The sequence below is a fragment of the Ailuropoda melanoleuca genome, chromosome 6 (assembly GCF_002007445.2).
Source record: "Ailuropoda melanoleuca isolate Jingjing chromosome 6, ASM200744v2, whole genome shotgun sequence".
NCBI classification, from domain to species: domain Eukaryota; kingdom Metazoa; phylum Chordata; class Mammalia; order Carnivora; family Ursidae; genus Ailuropoda; species Ailuropoda melanoleuca.
Window position 1 is genome coordinate 49,791,004 of NC_048223.1, and position 16,409 is coordinate 49,807,412.

Consider the following 16,409-nt stretch of genomic DNA (forward strand, 5'->3'; position numbering starts at 1 on the left):
CTGAGGGCTTCAGAGGGGAGGGGGGTGGGGGAATGGGATAGACTGGTGATGGGTAGTAAGGAGGGCATGTATTGCATGGTGCACTGGGTGTTATATGCAACTAATGAATCATCGAACTATGCATCAGAAACCAGGGATGTACTGTATGGTGACTAACATAATATAATAAAAAAACATTTAAAAAAAAAAAAAAAAGAAGGGACACCTGGGTGGCTTGTTTGGTTAAGCAACTGCCTTTGCCTCAGGTCATGATCCCAGGCTCCTGGGATTGGATCCCGAGTTGGGCTCCCTGCTCAGTGGGGAGTAGGCTTCTCCCTCTCCTTCTGCCACTCTCCCTCTCTTTCAAATAAATAAATAAAATCTTAAAAAAAAAAAGAGTAGAAGAAGAACAAGGATCAAAATCAGAAAGCTCTGTGTGTGTGTGTGTGTGTGCACGCGCATGCTTGTGTAGTCCCTGATGCACAAGTGTTGTGCCTACAGAGGACTGAGGCGAAGAGGGAACATAGGTGGATGGGTATCAGAGAGGGAGAGGCAAGTGGATAGATGGCTTCACAAAGACCAGCGCCTGAGGGCACTACAAATCTGTGTCTTTATGTGTTTGCTTTATTTAAAAGACAGGCAGAGCTCAGCATCCAGGGAGATCACAACAGGAAGGCAGGGGCCAGTGCTCAATTCTCTAACAGTGTTTACGTCAGGGGTCGGCAAAACTACACCTCACAAGCCAAATTCAGCCCAGCCATGCATAATTTTGACATTTTTAAATGGTGGAAATAAAAAAATCTCAAAAGATGAGTAATACTTCTTAACCCCTGAAAATACGAAATTCAAATTTCAGTGTCCATAAACAAAGCCTGCTGGGACACAGCCACGCTCATTCATTTATGTACTGTCTTTGGTTCCTTTGTCATTACTACAGCAGAGTTGGGCAGTCACAACTAAGCACACAGGGTCCACAGAGCATAAATATTTACTAGCTGCCATTTTCAGAGAAAGTTCTCCAGCCCCTGGTTTAAGTCATGTAGCTCTGGCTTCACACTGCGTACTCTACTCAGAAAAGAAGACCTCTGCTCTTAATGCAACCCACCATTTTATTGGGCAGTTTAGTGATCATTTGCTCTTCCTTTGACATGTGTTGTGGTGAGTCTCAGCCCCCACCCCAGTTGCTTATCAGAAACATCTATAGCACCTCCCCCTGAGAGAAGCTGGAGAAATGCAATTTTCTCCATACGTTTCCATCTCCTCTGGCATGAAATCCTGATATACAAGGCTTCCCAGGCTCTTTCCTGGCTGGCCAACTTTTTGATATACCTAGCCCAGGGCGTGGATGAAGTGGATTTAGTATTTTTGTTTATTTTTCCTTGACCTTAGAGTGGAACACCTGACTAGCCACAGCAAAGGCACATGGAGGAAGGTATCAACCCACTGGAGTCGAGAAGGCTGGGGAGAAATCTGGGCAGAGACCAGGATCAGAAGCAGGATCTCTGGAGACTGATGTCGGTGTTGGCTAAAGAACTGAAAACTAGTACTAGAAAGAGCTATGGGTGGAGGGTTGGGTGATCAGAAGGTAAGAAGTTTTGCTACCAGCACTGGTAAAGAAACAAACAAACAAAAATTTAATATAGACACAGAGTTGTCGCTGAGCTCGCCCTACATACTCAGTTTTCAGACCTATATTGAATTTGTGTCTTGTTTATTTCAGGAGACTGGGTATTTGAGACAGGATGCAGACATTCACTGTCAATTTTTTTAATGAATAAGTGTAAAATTTCCTATAGTCTAGTTCTAACCCCAATTTTGATACCTAAGCCCCCATTTGGGTACTGAGAATGTACTAGTGTACCAGTTCCAGTGACTTTTTCACATTGTCCAATCTGTCTTGGTAACCTATTTGCTTTCCTATGTTTGATGGGTCTTGGGGGCCATCCTTAGACTTATGAGTTGCTTCCTAAGCACTAGTCCCATCGCTAGAGGCTTGATGTTCTTTTAAACACATGGCATGAATATGCCTATTACAAATGAGGCAACGAGAGCTCTAGGAGGTTAAAAATTTGAACCATCATCCCCCCCAGCTTCCCTGACCTATAGGGATAACTCGGTTTCTAAAAGTGCCATGTGCAATGTCCTATAATTTGATATTTGAGACTCCCTCCTAATCTCATCATTTTTATGCCCCAGCACACTGCACTTCCTCTAGGCTAGTTCTTGGTCTCCATCCCCAGCTGTGTCTCAGGGACAACTGTCTCAAGCCACAGCTAACTCCAAAGTTTGATGAAATATCCCAAATCTAGTGATGTAAAGGTTAGCCAAATGTGGTTTGTAAATTATTTTAGTGACTCCTGGAGTCCCACTGAGGACCTTAGGCATCACCTGGAATGATTTAGAGGGACAGAGGGAAGACTTTTGGGTACTGCAGAGATTTTGCCCCTATGGAATCAGAAAAGTTCCTGCTTTCTTCCTATTTTATTTAAACGATGGATTTGGTAAAACAGAAGCTTAAACCAATGGTGATGAGATGTTATTTTAGCTTGAGATTACCAGGAGTGATAGTCAAAACAATTAACAGTATGACACAGGAATTGGCCAATCAGAATTGATACTAGTGCTGGGGTCTACCAGAAGTCACCTTTTAGTTGTTGCATCAAGGAGATATTGGGGGAGTCATGGGGGGGCATCAGATGACCAGGGCAGTAGGGGAGTACAAGGAAACCACAGGGAGCTCAGACCATTGCTATTTACCAACCAGTAAGAAAATATTTTAATTTTCATAACCAGTATGGCTACATCTGGGAAGTTAGTTACATAGTAAATCAGGGATTGAGTTAGGACTCTAACTTAGATCTTCGTTTCCTGGGGAGAAATATAAAACTCTTTTAATACTTACTAGTGGTTATGCTACTGTTTTCAACAACGATCTCAACATGTCAAAAAATAAATGGTTTTCCTTAAGCTCTAGTTTCATCAACAAGTCACTCCAATGAAGAAGTAGACATCACATAACCGATTATAGAATGCAGTGATGTACTTACTTTTACATTTATTTATTTTCATGGATTCCAAAATGAGAGGTGCTAAAGACACCTAGTTATTTTTTTAAATATTCAAAAATTTTAATAATGGAAATAGACCATTCTGTTAGACAGATATCCTTCTTTTGTAGACAATTTTCACAAAATCTAGAATCACTGCAGATAGTTACTAAGATCATGATGAGACTGTAAGAACCTAATCATTGGAGAATACTTTTTGGGAAAACCATGTATCTGTTAATCATTTTCTAGTTTGTCAATGAGCATTTTCTAAAAGAAATTCTGACATGATTAGTTACAATAATGTTCTTTTGCTCTCCCTCTGGAATGATAAAGCATAATTACTGGCTTATGTAACATGGTACCTTGCTTGTAAATTTGAGAAAGAAGCTCCTTTTGTTGACAGTTCTAATGTCTGCCATCTGTTTGCATGGGATGAAGCCCTGGTGCTCCCCTAATTGGCCATAAATTAGGTTCCAGCAGCAGGCTCTTGACAGCAGGCTTCGGTTACAGTGTTTTTGTTGTTGGTGGTGATGGTTTTTTATTTGTTTGTTTGGTTTGTTTTTTAAGCTGTGAATTCAACATTTAGTAGGAAGACCCTCTTCTCCTCTAAGATATGTACGTTCTGACTTCTACAGTCAGGCCATCTTCTCTATAATTCTCCTCTCTCAAGGGGTACCCTCTGTATATATTCCTAGGGATAAACTTCTGCCAGATAGAAAAACTGCTAAATCAGAGGGGCTCCTGTGCCTTCCTCGAGAAGAGGAGAGCACATTTGTTGAATGCTTACTATACATCCTGTGATATGCATGGACCTTCACGTGTGATAAATTGATCTTCAAAGCAATCTTAAGTTTAGATAATATTAACCCATTTTGCAGATAGGGAAACCGAGACTTAGAATTTATGTAACTGCCCATAATCTCAAAACATGGTGTAGTCAGGATTCAACTACTGGGTTTTATTTGAAAAAGCCCATGCATGGCCCAGTGCCCACAATATATGAGTAGGTTTGAAAAAAAAGAGAAAACCAGATGAGCGCAAAAGTGTGTATGGTACGTGGCATTCCTTCACTCCTCAGGACCTCGCTTAACTCAGTTGAAGAAGCAGGACCAGAAGGCCCACAAAAATCCCATCTAGTTTGTTTCTCCGATTAATCTGGGCTTATTGTTTACCAGGAAATCTTATCAAGTTATTCAACTTCTATGGGCTTCTGTTTCCTCTTCTGTTGAACATCCCATCTACCTCCCAGCTGGGATCCCATGGATGTGGAAATTCATAAATTATTAAAGAACTGTAGGGATATAAACCAATATGATTACCTGTCTACCCCAGTCACCTGGCACCTCCACAGCCTCAGAAAATTTGGCCATATTTTCTCACTTTAGACTTTTTTTTTTTAAGATTTTACTTCTAAGTAATCTCTACACCCAGTGCGGGGCTCAAACTCATGGCCCCAAGATCAAGAGTTGCACGCTCTACTGACTGAGCCAGCCAGGCACCCCTCTTGCTTTATATTTTAGAGGCAAGGTCAGTACCATCTGAATTCTCATAACTTTCCTTATCTATCTAAATCTCTACAAATTTTCTACCTCTCCTTTTAGAAATAGAAAAAAAAAAAAAGAAGCAGCATATGTTTTCCAAGTATTCTTTCCTTGTTTGCCCACAATCTCCTCCCCTGTGGCCCCATTTCCAACAAATATTTCCTCCAGTATTTCGTTTGCTCCATCTTCCTGGATGTGTGTGAGTACTCGTCACGAGGACACTCTCCAAGGGCCCACCAATGCCTCATACTCCCCCTCCCAATGTCCCTCCCTAGCTTCTACCAAGTTCCTGAAAGAAAGAGCCCTTAGTCTGGGTGATCTCACTTCCTCAGTGCCCACTCACTCCCTCCAGGCTGGACACTGTTCTGACCACTTGACTGAAACTCTTTCCCTCTATCTGTATACCTCTCGGCTTCTACCTGCACCGAACACAGCTGACTATCCTTCCTCTCATGAATCTTCTCTTGACTTGCGAGGTTTCCAGCACGGCTATGATAGCTGACGCTTTGGTGTTATTTACTGGTTTTTCTCCTCCCAAATGGATTCCTCTATACTCCCTGTGGATCTTCTCGATCCTGAGTACACCCCTAATTCCTTCTATGCCCTTTACATTCTGTCAAGGAGTAAGCCCTCTGAGTTCACCTCTTCATTCTAATTCAGTCCTCCTATAACAGGTCTCATGACCGCCACTTGGATGTACAGATGCCTCTTATTCATTTTACACAGCATTCTCAGATTAGTCTAGCAATACAGCAATATGGTGACACTATTTTGTTGCATAAAACTCTCAGTTACCCTCGTCCCAACATTGAGTGTTCTTGGTGAAACAGCCCCAATGTGTCTGTGAACTCACTTGCCACAGCACCTCTGCCAACTGCCCCGACACGGCCTCCCTCCGGCCAGCTGACATGATTCAGTGTTCGCTTACGAGAACCGTTGTGCTGTTCACACTATTTCTATTGCCTGTACTTCCAGATCCATCCAATCGTGCCCTTTCACAAAGACATCCCTGATTCTCATTAGTAGTCATCGCTCCCTTCGCTGGACTCCCCTAGGTGTGCATTCTGGACCCTTCCCATTTTCTGCCTTGGGCACAGGTCACATCTTCTCTCGTAGAAACAAACCCCCAAAACCAGGATCTGTGTTACTCCTCTGGTTCTTCTCACGGCACCGAACCCAATGCCTTGTACATGGTAGATCCTCAGTAAGATGTTAGGCAAATGAAGGAAACAACTGGGTAATGGTTGATTATGGGGACCAGATAAAGAATATCTGTGTCAGAGACATTCACGGACACGCCGTTCTGTGGTCATGCCACTAATCTGGTTCTAGTGACCCAGAGCCGAGGATCTCTGGAACTGAGATCATTGGATCAGGTGGGATCCTTCTCCACCTAGAGCTTGCTGAGCTCCACAGGCAACTCCATTATTCTGGACTGCTCACATCTGGCTCCCAGGGGCAGGCTATCCTGACACCCACAGCTCATCCCAGCTCTCCTCCTGCATGAAAGGGGTGCTTTGCGTTTCTTCCCCTTGGGTCAGCCACTTGGCTTTTCTGATACGCTTCTCCACATACATGGCAATGAGGAAGAGTCCAGAGGACTGCTTCCAGATCGCACCCACACGTTTTACCCAGGCCCTTGGAGCATCAGTAATCGGATATTTGTAGTTGAACCGATAAAGCACGCAGGCAATGAGACTAGCAAAGCCAGATGGAGAGAAGGAACAGGGATGGGCATCATCGAACACACTTGGCATGACCCTAAATATATGACTACGTCTAAAATGATGGTTTCTCCAAAAGTATCTTCCTTAAATGCTTCCCTTATAGGAGTCTGGGGATGGAAGAATAGAGAGAACTAGAATATGTCGAAGGAATAATCCATTTCTTAATAATAATAATACTAGTAATATATTATTACATATTCTATAGCAGTAATAATTATTATTATTCTAAAAATTTACCCAAATAGCTAGCATTGTTAAGATCCTCCCCTGTAGAAAACCGAACACTGGGACCCATGCTTTCCTCATGTGTCTCATGAATCCTGACGACATTTCTGTGACATTGCATGATGGCCCATGTGTGTAAACGAGCTAACTGCGGTGGGGCTCACCCTGGTGAAGCACCCTGTGGACACTCTCGAGGCTAGAATGGCAGAGCCAGCCACTTCCAAGAATAACAGGGAATGAGAATCAAATATACAAGGGAATGAAAATCAAATACACAACTAATTTTAAAATGAAAAAATAACAAGCGTTAATAACTCCATAAAACAACGTCTAATTCCAAGATCTTACGTACGTCACGGACCGGAGCGCACAGTGCACAGAATAAGGCAGTATACTCACTCTCTGTCGATGACAAGGCAGGTCACAGCCTCTGCGGCAATTACGTTTGCTGTCCTCACATCCTCCCTGTATAAAAAAGAGAGAGAGATTGAAGTAAAATACTTTTAAAACCAAAGAAAAGTGTTCACTGCGATTACTTTCAGGAAACACAGTGAATTATGTAGACCCCTTTGATTTATCCATCCCCAGGGTTACGCCTTGTTCATGTCTCAAATTTTTTCATCTGGTGGAACCACCTTACTCTTGCCATTAATCCCTCAAATCCTACAGTTATAATCTGGGAGTTAGAATGTTCAATCTTAAAGTTTCATTTATATAAGTGAAACAAAATTTTATATCCTCATTCCCTGTGCTCTTTGGGGAATTAAGGAGTTAACTGGATAATGATGAGGGTGGTAATGACGTGAGTAATGAAAGATTTAAAGGACCTGAAGATGGATTTCTGAAGACTGAATAACCCATTTGTGTATGAATTTATTATTATAACCTTGAGAACAACAGATCTGTTTTAATTATGACCTTAGAGACCCTGTTTTAAAATGGCTAACCTTTTGGCAACTTCTAATACACATTTATTCACCAATACCAGAATTCTCAGTTCTTCAAGATTATCTGACAAATTTTAATTGCTCTGATTGAAATATGTATATACTCTTTGGAAATATCCAATTTGTCACTGTAGGCATATCTATGAACTTCTTAAACCTTTAAAAATGTGTTCTTATTTCTCGTCTTACCCAGAGGTCAAAGACAAACTTTGTAAATTAACATTCACATTTCATTCTGAGCTACTAAAAATGTCGTAGTACCATTGTTTAGAAACATTAAGTTGCACATGAAAACGTTCTCTTTTTCCTAGAAAAGTAAAATTTCAAAGTTAACATAATGATAAATATAAGTTTGAAATACATTACAGAGAAATATACAGAAAAAATATACTGTTAATAATACATTCTAAAAATCATAATCCAAATATCATGTTCTCTAATAATGGGCTTTTCAAGTCTTAAAAATAAAGATGTAACCACTGAATTTTTATTTTTTCCAAATACACTACATTCTCACATGTATTTCTGAACCCAGGACTTTCTACTGGTATGTCTTTCACTGTTGCTACCCCATGATATTGCAACTATAGTTGTGGGGTGCCTGGCTGGCTCAGTTGGTAGAGCATGCAACTCTTGATCTTGGGGTCATGAGTTTGAGCCCCACGTTGGGTGTAGAGATGACTTACATAACAACTTTAAAAAATTAAAGAAAATTACAGTTTTTTATAGTAACCATTAGTATTGAGGATTTGGTAAACAAGTGCCCCCTTACTAAAATTATTTTTCAGAAATAGCTTGATGATGCTTTTAAGCATTCATATTTCACAGAGACTTTAAAGTAATGTTTCCACTTCTGATGGAACCCACATTGGGAATCTGGTAGAGTTGTGTTACATTGACACATTGATTTCAGAAGAAGGACTTTTTGATTATATTAATTTCCATACAATCACAACACATCACCCTCCACTTTTTCGCAGCTAGTTTCAGATCTGTAAGTAAAATTTCTTAATCTTTTTCACTAGGTCTGGGTTTTTTTTTTTTTTTTTAAGAATTCTTGGGTGTAGGGGTGCCTGGGTGGCACAGCGGTTAAGCGTCTGCCTTCGGCTCAGGGCGTGATCCCGGCGTTGTGGGATCGAGCCCCACATCAGGCTCCTCCGCTATGAGCCTGCTTCTTCTCTCCCACTCACCCTGCTTGTGTTCCCTCTCTCACTGGCTGTCTCTATCTCTGTAGAATAAATAAATAAAATCTTTAAAAAAAAAAGAATTCTTGGGTGTTTTATATCATCGCTTTCTCTTATGAAAGCAATCTTTCCACTTCTGTTTCTCACTGGTTACTGCTATTAAAAGAGAGACACTATCGATGAGTGTGTATCTTTAATCCACATGTCATACTAAACTCGCTTTGGACTAGGCAACTCCGTTCTGATCTCTTCAGCCCCCAGTAGGATTCTGCCAGCGCCTCCCAACCGTCCCCACCTTCCAGCCAAACTGGCTGCCTCTGTTTTCTGCTGAATACGTGGTCCTTCCTGCCTACGAGTCCCTTCCTCAGTTCATTAGAATTAACTAGGCCAGGTTCTCCGCCCGTCTGTTCTCACGGCCTGATGTAGCTCTCTACCCAAGTGTCTATGATGGTTTGTAATCTGTACACGTATTTATGGGGTCACTTGGCTGCCGATTCTATCTCCCTGCCCCCACTAAACCATAGGAGGGCAGGGAGGGTCCATGGCTAGTTACATCCCCCATGTTACCCCGAATGCAGGGGTATGCAGGAGGTGTCTACTAAGTATGTGGTTCAAGAATGGCAAAAGCACCACAGCCTCGAGCCCGTGGGTGGGACGAGCAGAGAGCAGGCTTTGGACTCACGTTGTCCCGGTTTTACGAGGGAAGCTACAAGCGACGTGAAAGCCTGGAACGCAGGACTGGTGAGCCTGCGCACTCCCTGGACGGGATTAAATGCGACGGAGCTCAAGTTTGCCGTAACGCCCAACCCAGGGACAGCGTCTTCTTCTGGGCATTCTGGTTCTTTCACCTCCTGTGCGGCCACGGGGTCCAGCGGCTTACGAAACACTCCCACCCAACAGACCGCAGATACGCTTTCTGCTCCAAAGGAACAGACGATGTACCTTCAACTCCGTGACTACCTTCTGCGCAGGAATTTTCAGTGAAGTGGACACAATGGGCAGAAAACATCAGTAATGCCCATTAGGTCTTTCATAAATCATACGGATAACTTTCTTTTTTTTTTTTTTAAGGTTTTATTTATTTTGACAGAGAGAGAGCATAGGAGCAGGGGGAGCTTCAGGCAGAGGGAGATGCAGGCTTCCCGCTGAGCAGGGAGCCTGACATGGGACTCGATCCCAGGACCCCGGGATCACGACCTGAGCTGAAGGCAGAGGCTTAAATGACTGAGCCACTCAGGTGCTCCAAGAATGACTTATTTCTTAGGTAGTGCTTGTAGTAGTACATTACTACACATTGCTGCTAGTCTAAAAACCAAAAGGACACCTAACAGAGCTTTATAGAAAACATCCTATTAAATCTGAATTTCCTAAAATATTTTACCATCTTGACAATTTACAAATTGCTCAAAAAGTTTTTAAAAACATAATATATACAAAATAATGCGTTTTTCTGAATATATTCTCTGTGCATATTATTTTTTAATTCATCACAAATTTGCAACATTTTAAAATTTCACTATGTTATCTGGACTAAATTGGATATACTTTTTCAAGTGAATGCAATTTTCTTGCAACAAAAAGAAAATACAAATAGCTTAAAATACAGATGGGGAAAAATAAAATATCAGAAGAGTAACAGTCAATAGAAACTGGAAGTATTTTATTTTAAAAAGGAAAATCTGTAAGTTATGGCCTACAATCAGCCTTAGTACCTAGTAAAGTAACATATATCAAAAAAGAGAAGAGATATAGAGTGGAGAAAAACAATATATTAACCATTAGATTATAATATTTGCCATTTATTCAGTACCTAGCATATGTCAGGAACTGTATTAGGTGATTTGCACAAATCTCACTTAATGCAGACAGCAGAGGGGGGTATTTTATCTCAAACGTACACAGGAGGACAAAAGTTAAGCAGCACACCCAGACTCCAACATAGCTGGTGAGTTGCTGCTTTGGAATTTGAACATGGAGCTGGCTGGCTGCAGAGCTCACGTCTGCCCAGAAAAGTCCACTCCTTGTACACTCTGCTACCAGATTCCAGCTGGACAACAAACCTAAATGCATTCTCATGCAAAATGACTTAGCACAGTAGTACTCAGAATGTCTGTCACCATAAAGAATATATTTAGTTGTTAATAAAGATAGCATTCATAGGTTTGTGGGTGCTCAACCGCAAAGCTAATTCAATAAACCATTTTGATTCTCAAAGTGTTCGAATTCCTATCCATGGCTATGTCCTAGCCCTGCGATGTGGCTTTATAATAATGTTACAATGGGCAATAATTAAATGCCAAGTTCATTCAGTGCCAAACTCATGTTGCCACTACGCTGTCATTGTATCTCTGCTATTAAGGTGTTTCGTGCCATTATGCCTGTCTAGGCAGGTATCTAGAAATGCTGTCCCTGTGGACTCAGAGAGCCTGCTCCCGTGAGAGACAGAATGCTATCTGATCTAGTATTGACATATGCTAACCCCTTATTTTAGGAGAGATGGTAGAAACTTCTAATGAGACATTATTACTCATAGATGCTGACAATACTGTGACTAACTGTGTCTGCTTATTTCCTTTAAGGGTCCAAGCAAATATGTGGATTGAGATATAAAACATTACATACTCCTCTAATACAGATATCCTAATAGCTCCATGTGGTTATTAAATTTCTCTCTATCCCTACACAGCTGCTAGGATACTGGTTTCACACAGAACACCTGCCCAGTTAGCAGGGGCTTCATGTAATACAGGCTTAGATGAGAGAAAGAGGAAGGGGGAGATCATGTTATTTATAAAAACAAATTTCCTTGATTTTTACTTTTTGCCAGCTCACGGTGTATGATCATTTCCAGCAGAAGAATACAGGAGATTTTGAAAGTCTCACTGATGTTGACCACAAGATAATTTCATAACTAGAATTATATGATAATGTACCATATCCTTAATGAAAAACATCACCAAACAGTATGCCTCTTAACGCTCAGCACGCTTCTTTATAGTAAGTAACGGAGCTGTATCTACGCGAGAGTCCAGGTCGACACGCACATTGTCTCTAAAAACCAAACCTCCTACTCATCCATTTCGGTACCTGTGTGTTAGTTGACTGCAGCCTGACAATTAATAAACACGTACTACTGGGCAAGTAGCTACTATTGGCAGATTATCGGCTACTTCACAAACATGCTGTTGATTAATGAGTAATCACAGGCAAACCTAGGCAGTTAAGTAGGGTTCTCTTTTTAAGCCTTTCTGGAGGAGTTAGAAATTCCTTTCAGTGAAATCACAGAGCATGAAAAACACCCCAAATATTTGCAAATACAGTTTTCTGTGCACTGACTCTGAGACTCTTTGAACTTCGTCACTGGAATCTTCATCATCACTGTATCCCAGCGTGGCATCACTGTCCGTGTCCGAACAATCCATAGCAAGGGTTTCCATGGGCTCTTCTCGTTCTGAAGCAATTTTCTTATGCCTCATGGCTGCGAGGGAGCTCAGGGGAATGACACGGAGCGCAGGACAGAGTTCATGCAAAGTAGCTGCTGCCCGAGAGGCTCCCGCAGCCCTAGAGCAATGTGACCGGCGCCGAGCCCGAGCCCTCCCGGAGCCAGCCTGCACGGAAACTGACCCTGGGGACCTTGCAGCAGCGCTCGGCTCACGGCCCTTCCCTCCCAGGCTAGGGCAGCGGTGTAAGCCCAAGGTGGGGTGTGCTTCACACAGGACAAAATTAAACCCTTTCCATCTCAAAAATCAAAGGCAGACGTACTACAAGGGGGATGGTAAACATCCAACAGCCACTTAAAATGAAATTACGCTTTGAATTAGTCATCAACTAGAATTGCGGAATTTGTGGCGAATTCAACCATGCCTTCCGATTTGAAAGTTAGGTCCCAGAGCAGGTAAGGGTTCTAGGACAAAAGAGCGTCTCAGGCTAGTCACTGACTCTACTTCCTATTTGGCCGTGAAGTTACTCTGACGTGATTCACACCTCCCACGCTCTGTAAAATGGATCGACGCACTGAATAAGTACTGTCTTCTGACCAGGGCTGGCAGAGAGGAAGCAACCAGTCAGTTTGAGCTGTCAGCATCAGATCATCAGTTTAGGGTCCTCTAGGACATCTCAGAAACGTGACCCTTTCTGCTTTCTCTCTGGAAACTCCTTCCCTATGTGTCTGTAGTAAATCAGTCTCCAAATTCTTTCTGACAGCACCTTCTCAATTTAGTTTCCTGAATCCTGTACCTTAGTTCACTAAAATATAGGTGTTCCTCAAAATTCTGTTTCTGGCCTTCTGACTTACCTCGCTGGGGAAATCTCACCTCATCTTATAGTATCAACTATTGGCTTTATACTGACTCAGAAGACTTTATTTTAGCCCTTACCTCTCTCCTCCTGGAAGCCTGCCTCTGAATATTCCACTGTAATTTCTATTTCAAACCCAACTCACTTCCTCTTAACCACAAAACCTTGGTTTTCTTTGGGCACCCTATGACATCACCCTTTGGGTCAATGACATCACCATTCTTACACTTGCCTAGGTGCAAAAGATTAAATTCATTCTTTGCTCTCTCTGTCACTGCATAGGTTTGCTCAGACTGCCTCTGTCCCTGCCTTCTCTCTTGTCCCCCTCCTTCCTGCGCTTTCCTAGAGCTACTGCTCCATGTAGGCCATCACCATTCCAACCAGGAATGCTGATTCTGGCCTCATAACTGGCCTCTGTGCTCCCATACTCTCCCGCTTCCCATCCACGTCTCATTTTATTGCACATTTTCAAATTTAAATCTAGCTGTGTCAACTCTTTGCATGAGAGCTTTCAAAGGAAACATCCAGGAAAGAAAAGTTTCTGCATTGTCATTTAGGGTTGGAGGTCCTCTGCTCCTTGACCTATCACCTTTTCAGGTGCTGTAGAGACCAACTACTACACTTGTGACAGTCTCCTTGAAAGACGCTGGCTGTTATCTTCATGCCTGCGCGCAGGGAGATGGCATTGCCAAGAACCCTCCATCCCAGTTCAAATGTTCACTCGTGCAAATTTCCACGATCTTTTAGTAGCATTTATAAAGGTAAAAAAAAAAAAATCCACCTAAGAAATATGTCTACATATTGATTAGAGAAAAAAATAGTTAAACAAAAAAAGAGAGAAAAATAGAAAAATACTATGAAGGCATCTACCAAGATATAACTACGGGTAACACTTTGGCAAATGTCCTTCAAACACTATTATTCTTAAGTATTCACATGTTTTGTGAATATAATCATAACAAGGCAATAATTATTTTAACAAATACTTGCTGCGGGCTATTATATTCTGTGTGCCTGAATCTCATAGTGGGGACAGAAATTAAATCAGTATGCAAGCATATATTCGAAAATGCCAATCAAAGAGCACACAATCAGAGCTATAATAAGGGAGGATCTCATTTGGCAATTCAGGGGACAGACAACCTTGTTGAGGACGTTAAACAGTAAGACCGGGAAGGATTTGTTAGCAACATGAGCCAGGAGCTGTATTTTCTAGGAAACAAGTACAACACAGGTAGGAGCCCTGAGGTAGGAAATAGCATGTTGTAAAACAAAGAAGGAAACAGCTTATTGTAAAACAAAAAAGGAAATCCCTTATTGTAAAACAGAGAAGGCTGGAATTCCAGGATTGAGGAAAAGAAGGCAGGGGCCAGGAGAAGCCAGACTGGAGCGCAAAGCCACATCATTCAGTGCCTGGGGGCTTCCCTAAGGATTTACCTTTTAAAAAGAGATTGACTGAGGGGCCCCCTGCGTGGCTCAGTCTGTTGAGCTTCCAACCCTTGATTTGGGCTCCGGTCATGATCTCATGGGTCAGGAACATCAGGCTCTGCACTCAGTGGGGAGTCTGCTTGAGATTCCCTCCCTCTGCCCCTCCCCCGCTCATGTTCTTGCTCTCGCTCGCCCTCTCTCTCTCTCTCCCAAATAAATAAAATCTCTAAAAAGAGACTAAGTGAACTTTTTCCCCTTTACCTAAGACATAAAATCTTAAAATTAGTTGGAAAGCTCAAGCTCAATTAAAGGAAACATTTTGTATGCTATGATGAAGTAAAGTATCAAGGAAATCATTTCAGATGAGTAATTTTTTTAAACATTTCAACAAATATTTATGAAGCAGTTAATATGAGTAAGGTATTGACTGTAAAGAAGACCATTATTGTCCGGGCATATCCATACTATAGTGGAGCAGACGGATGTGTAAAGGCTGTTCACACATTGTCTAAGAGAATAATCACACTTTGAGATTTTGCCAGATGTCTGTGCACTGATATGGGCATTCTTTCCAGATGTAGAGACAGAAAATTTAGTTGAAAAATGTCAAACTAGTCTTGTGATATGATGAAATGTTTTCTTTTTCTTTCTTTTTTTTTTTTTTCAGGGCATTTTTTAAAAAATATTATTATATGTTAGTCACCGTACAGTACATCATTAGCTTTTGATGTAGTGTTCCATGATTCATGTTTTGCTCCATGCAATACGTGCCCTCCTTAATACCCTTCACCGGGCTAGCGCATCCGCCTATGCCCCTCCCCTCTAAAACCCTCAGTTTTGTTTTCTGGAGTCCATAGTCTTCCATGGTTCATCTCCCCATCTGTTTCCCCCTTCCCTTCATTTTTCCCTTCCTTCTCCTAATGATCTCCCTGCTATTCCTTATGTTCCATAAATAAGTGAAACCATATGATAATTGTCTTTCTTTGTTTGACTTATTTCACTTAGTGTAATCTCTTCCAGTTCCATCCATGTTGATGCAAATGTTGGGTAATTATCCCTTCTGATGGCTGACACATAGATCAGTGGAACAGAACAGAAACTGCAGAAATGGACCCTCAACTCTATGGTTAACTAATCTTCAACAAAGCAGGAAAAAATATCCAATGGAAAAAAGACAGTCTCTTCAATAAATGGTGCTGGGAAAATGGGACAGCTATATACAGAAGAAAGAAACTCGACCATTCTCCCACACCATAGACAAAGATAAACTCTAAATGGTTGATGTGAGACAGGAATCCATCAAAATCAGAGAGGAGAACATAGGCAGTAACCTCTCCGACATCAGCCACAGCAACTTCTTTCATGACACATCTCCAAAGACAAGGGAAAGAAAAGCAAAAATGAACTTGTGGGACTTCATCAAGATAAAATCTTCTGCACAGCAAAGGAAACAGTCAATAAAACAAAGAGACAACCCATGGAATGGGAGAAGATATTTGCAAATGACACTTCAGAGAAAGGGCTGATATCCAAGATCTATAAAGAACTTCTCAAACTCAGCACCCAAAAAACAAAAAAATGGGCAGAAGATATGAATAGACACTTTTCCAATGAAGACATATAAATGGCTAACAGACACATGAAAAAATGCTCAACATCATTAGCCATCAAGGAAATTCAAATCAAAACCACACTGAGATACCACCTAACACCAGTTAGAATGGCAAAAGTTGACAAGGCAAGAAACAACAACTGTTGGAGAGGATGTGGAGAAAGGGAAACCCTCTTACACTGTTGGTGGGAATTCAAGTTGGTACAGCCAGTTTGGAAAACAGTGTGGCGGTCCCTCAAAAATTAAAAATAGAGCTACCCTATGACCCAGCAATCACACTACTGGGTATTTACCCCAAAGATACAGACATAGTGAAGAGAAGGGCCATATGCACCCCAATGTTCATAGCAGCATTGTCCACAATAGCCAAGCTGTGGAAGGAGCTGAGATGCCCTTCAACAGACGAATCAGATGAGTAAT

The 16,409-nt window shown here is 41.7% G+C and overlaps 1 protein-coding gene across 3 annotated transcripts in view; it reads right to left on the minus strand.

The window, feature by feature from the left end:
- PRKG1 (protein kinase cGMP-dependent 1) overlaps positions 1 to 16,409 on the minus strand; it is a 1,120,820-nt gene that overhangs the window by 131,405 nt on the left and 973,006 nt on the right. For all 3 annotated transcript variants that reach the window (XM_034662369.1, XM_034662370.1, XM_034662371.1), the window contains one exon: positions 6,922 to 6,987. In XM_034662369.1, the coding sequence (XP_034518260.1) occupies positions 6,922 to 6,987 (66 nt within the window). The remainder of the gene's footprint in view (positions 1 to 6,921; positions 6,988 to 16,409) is intronic.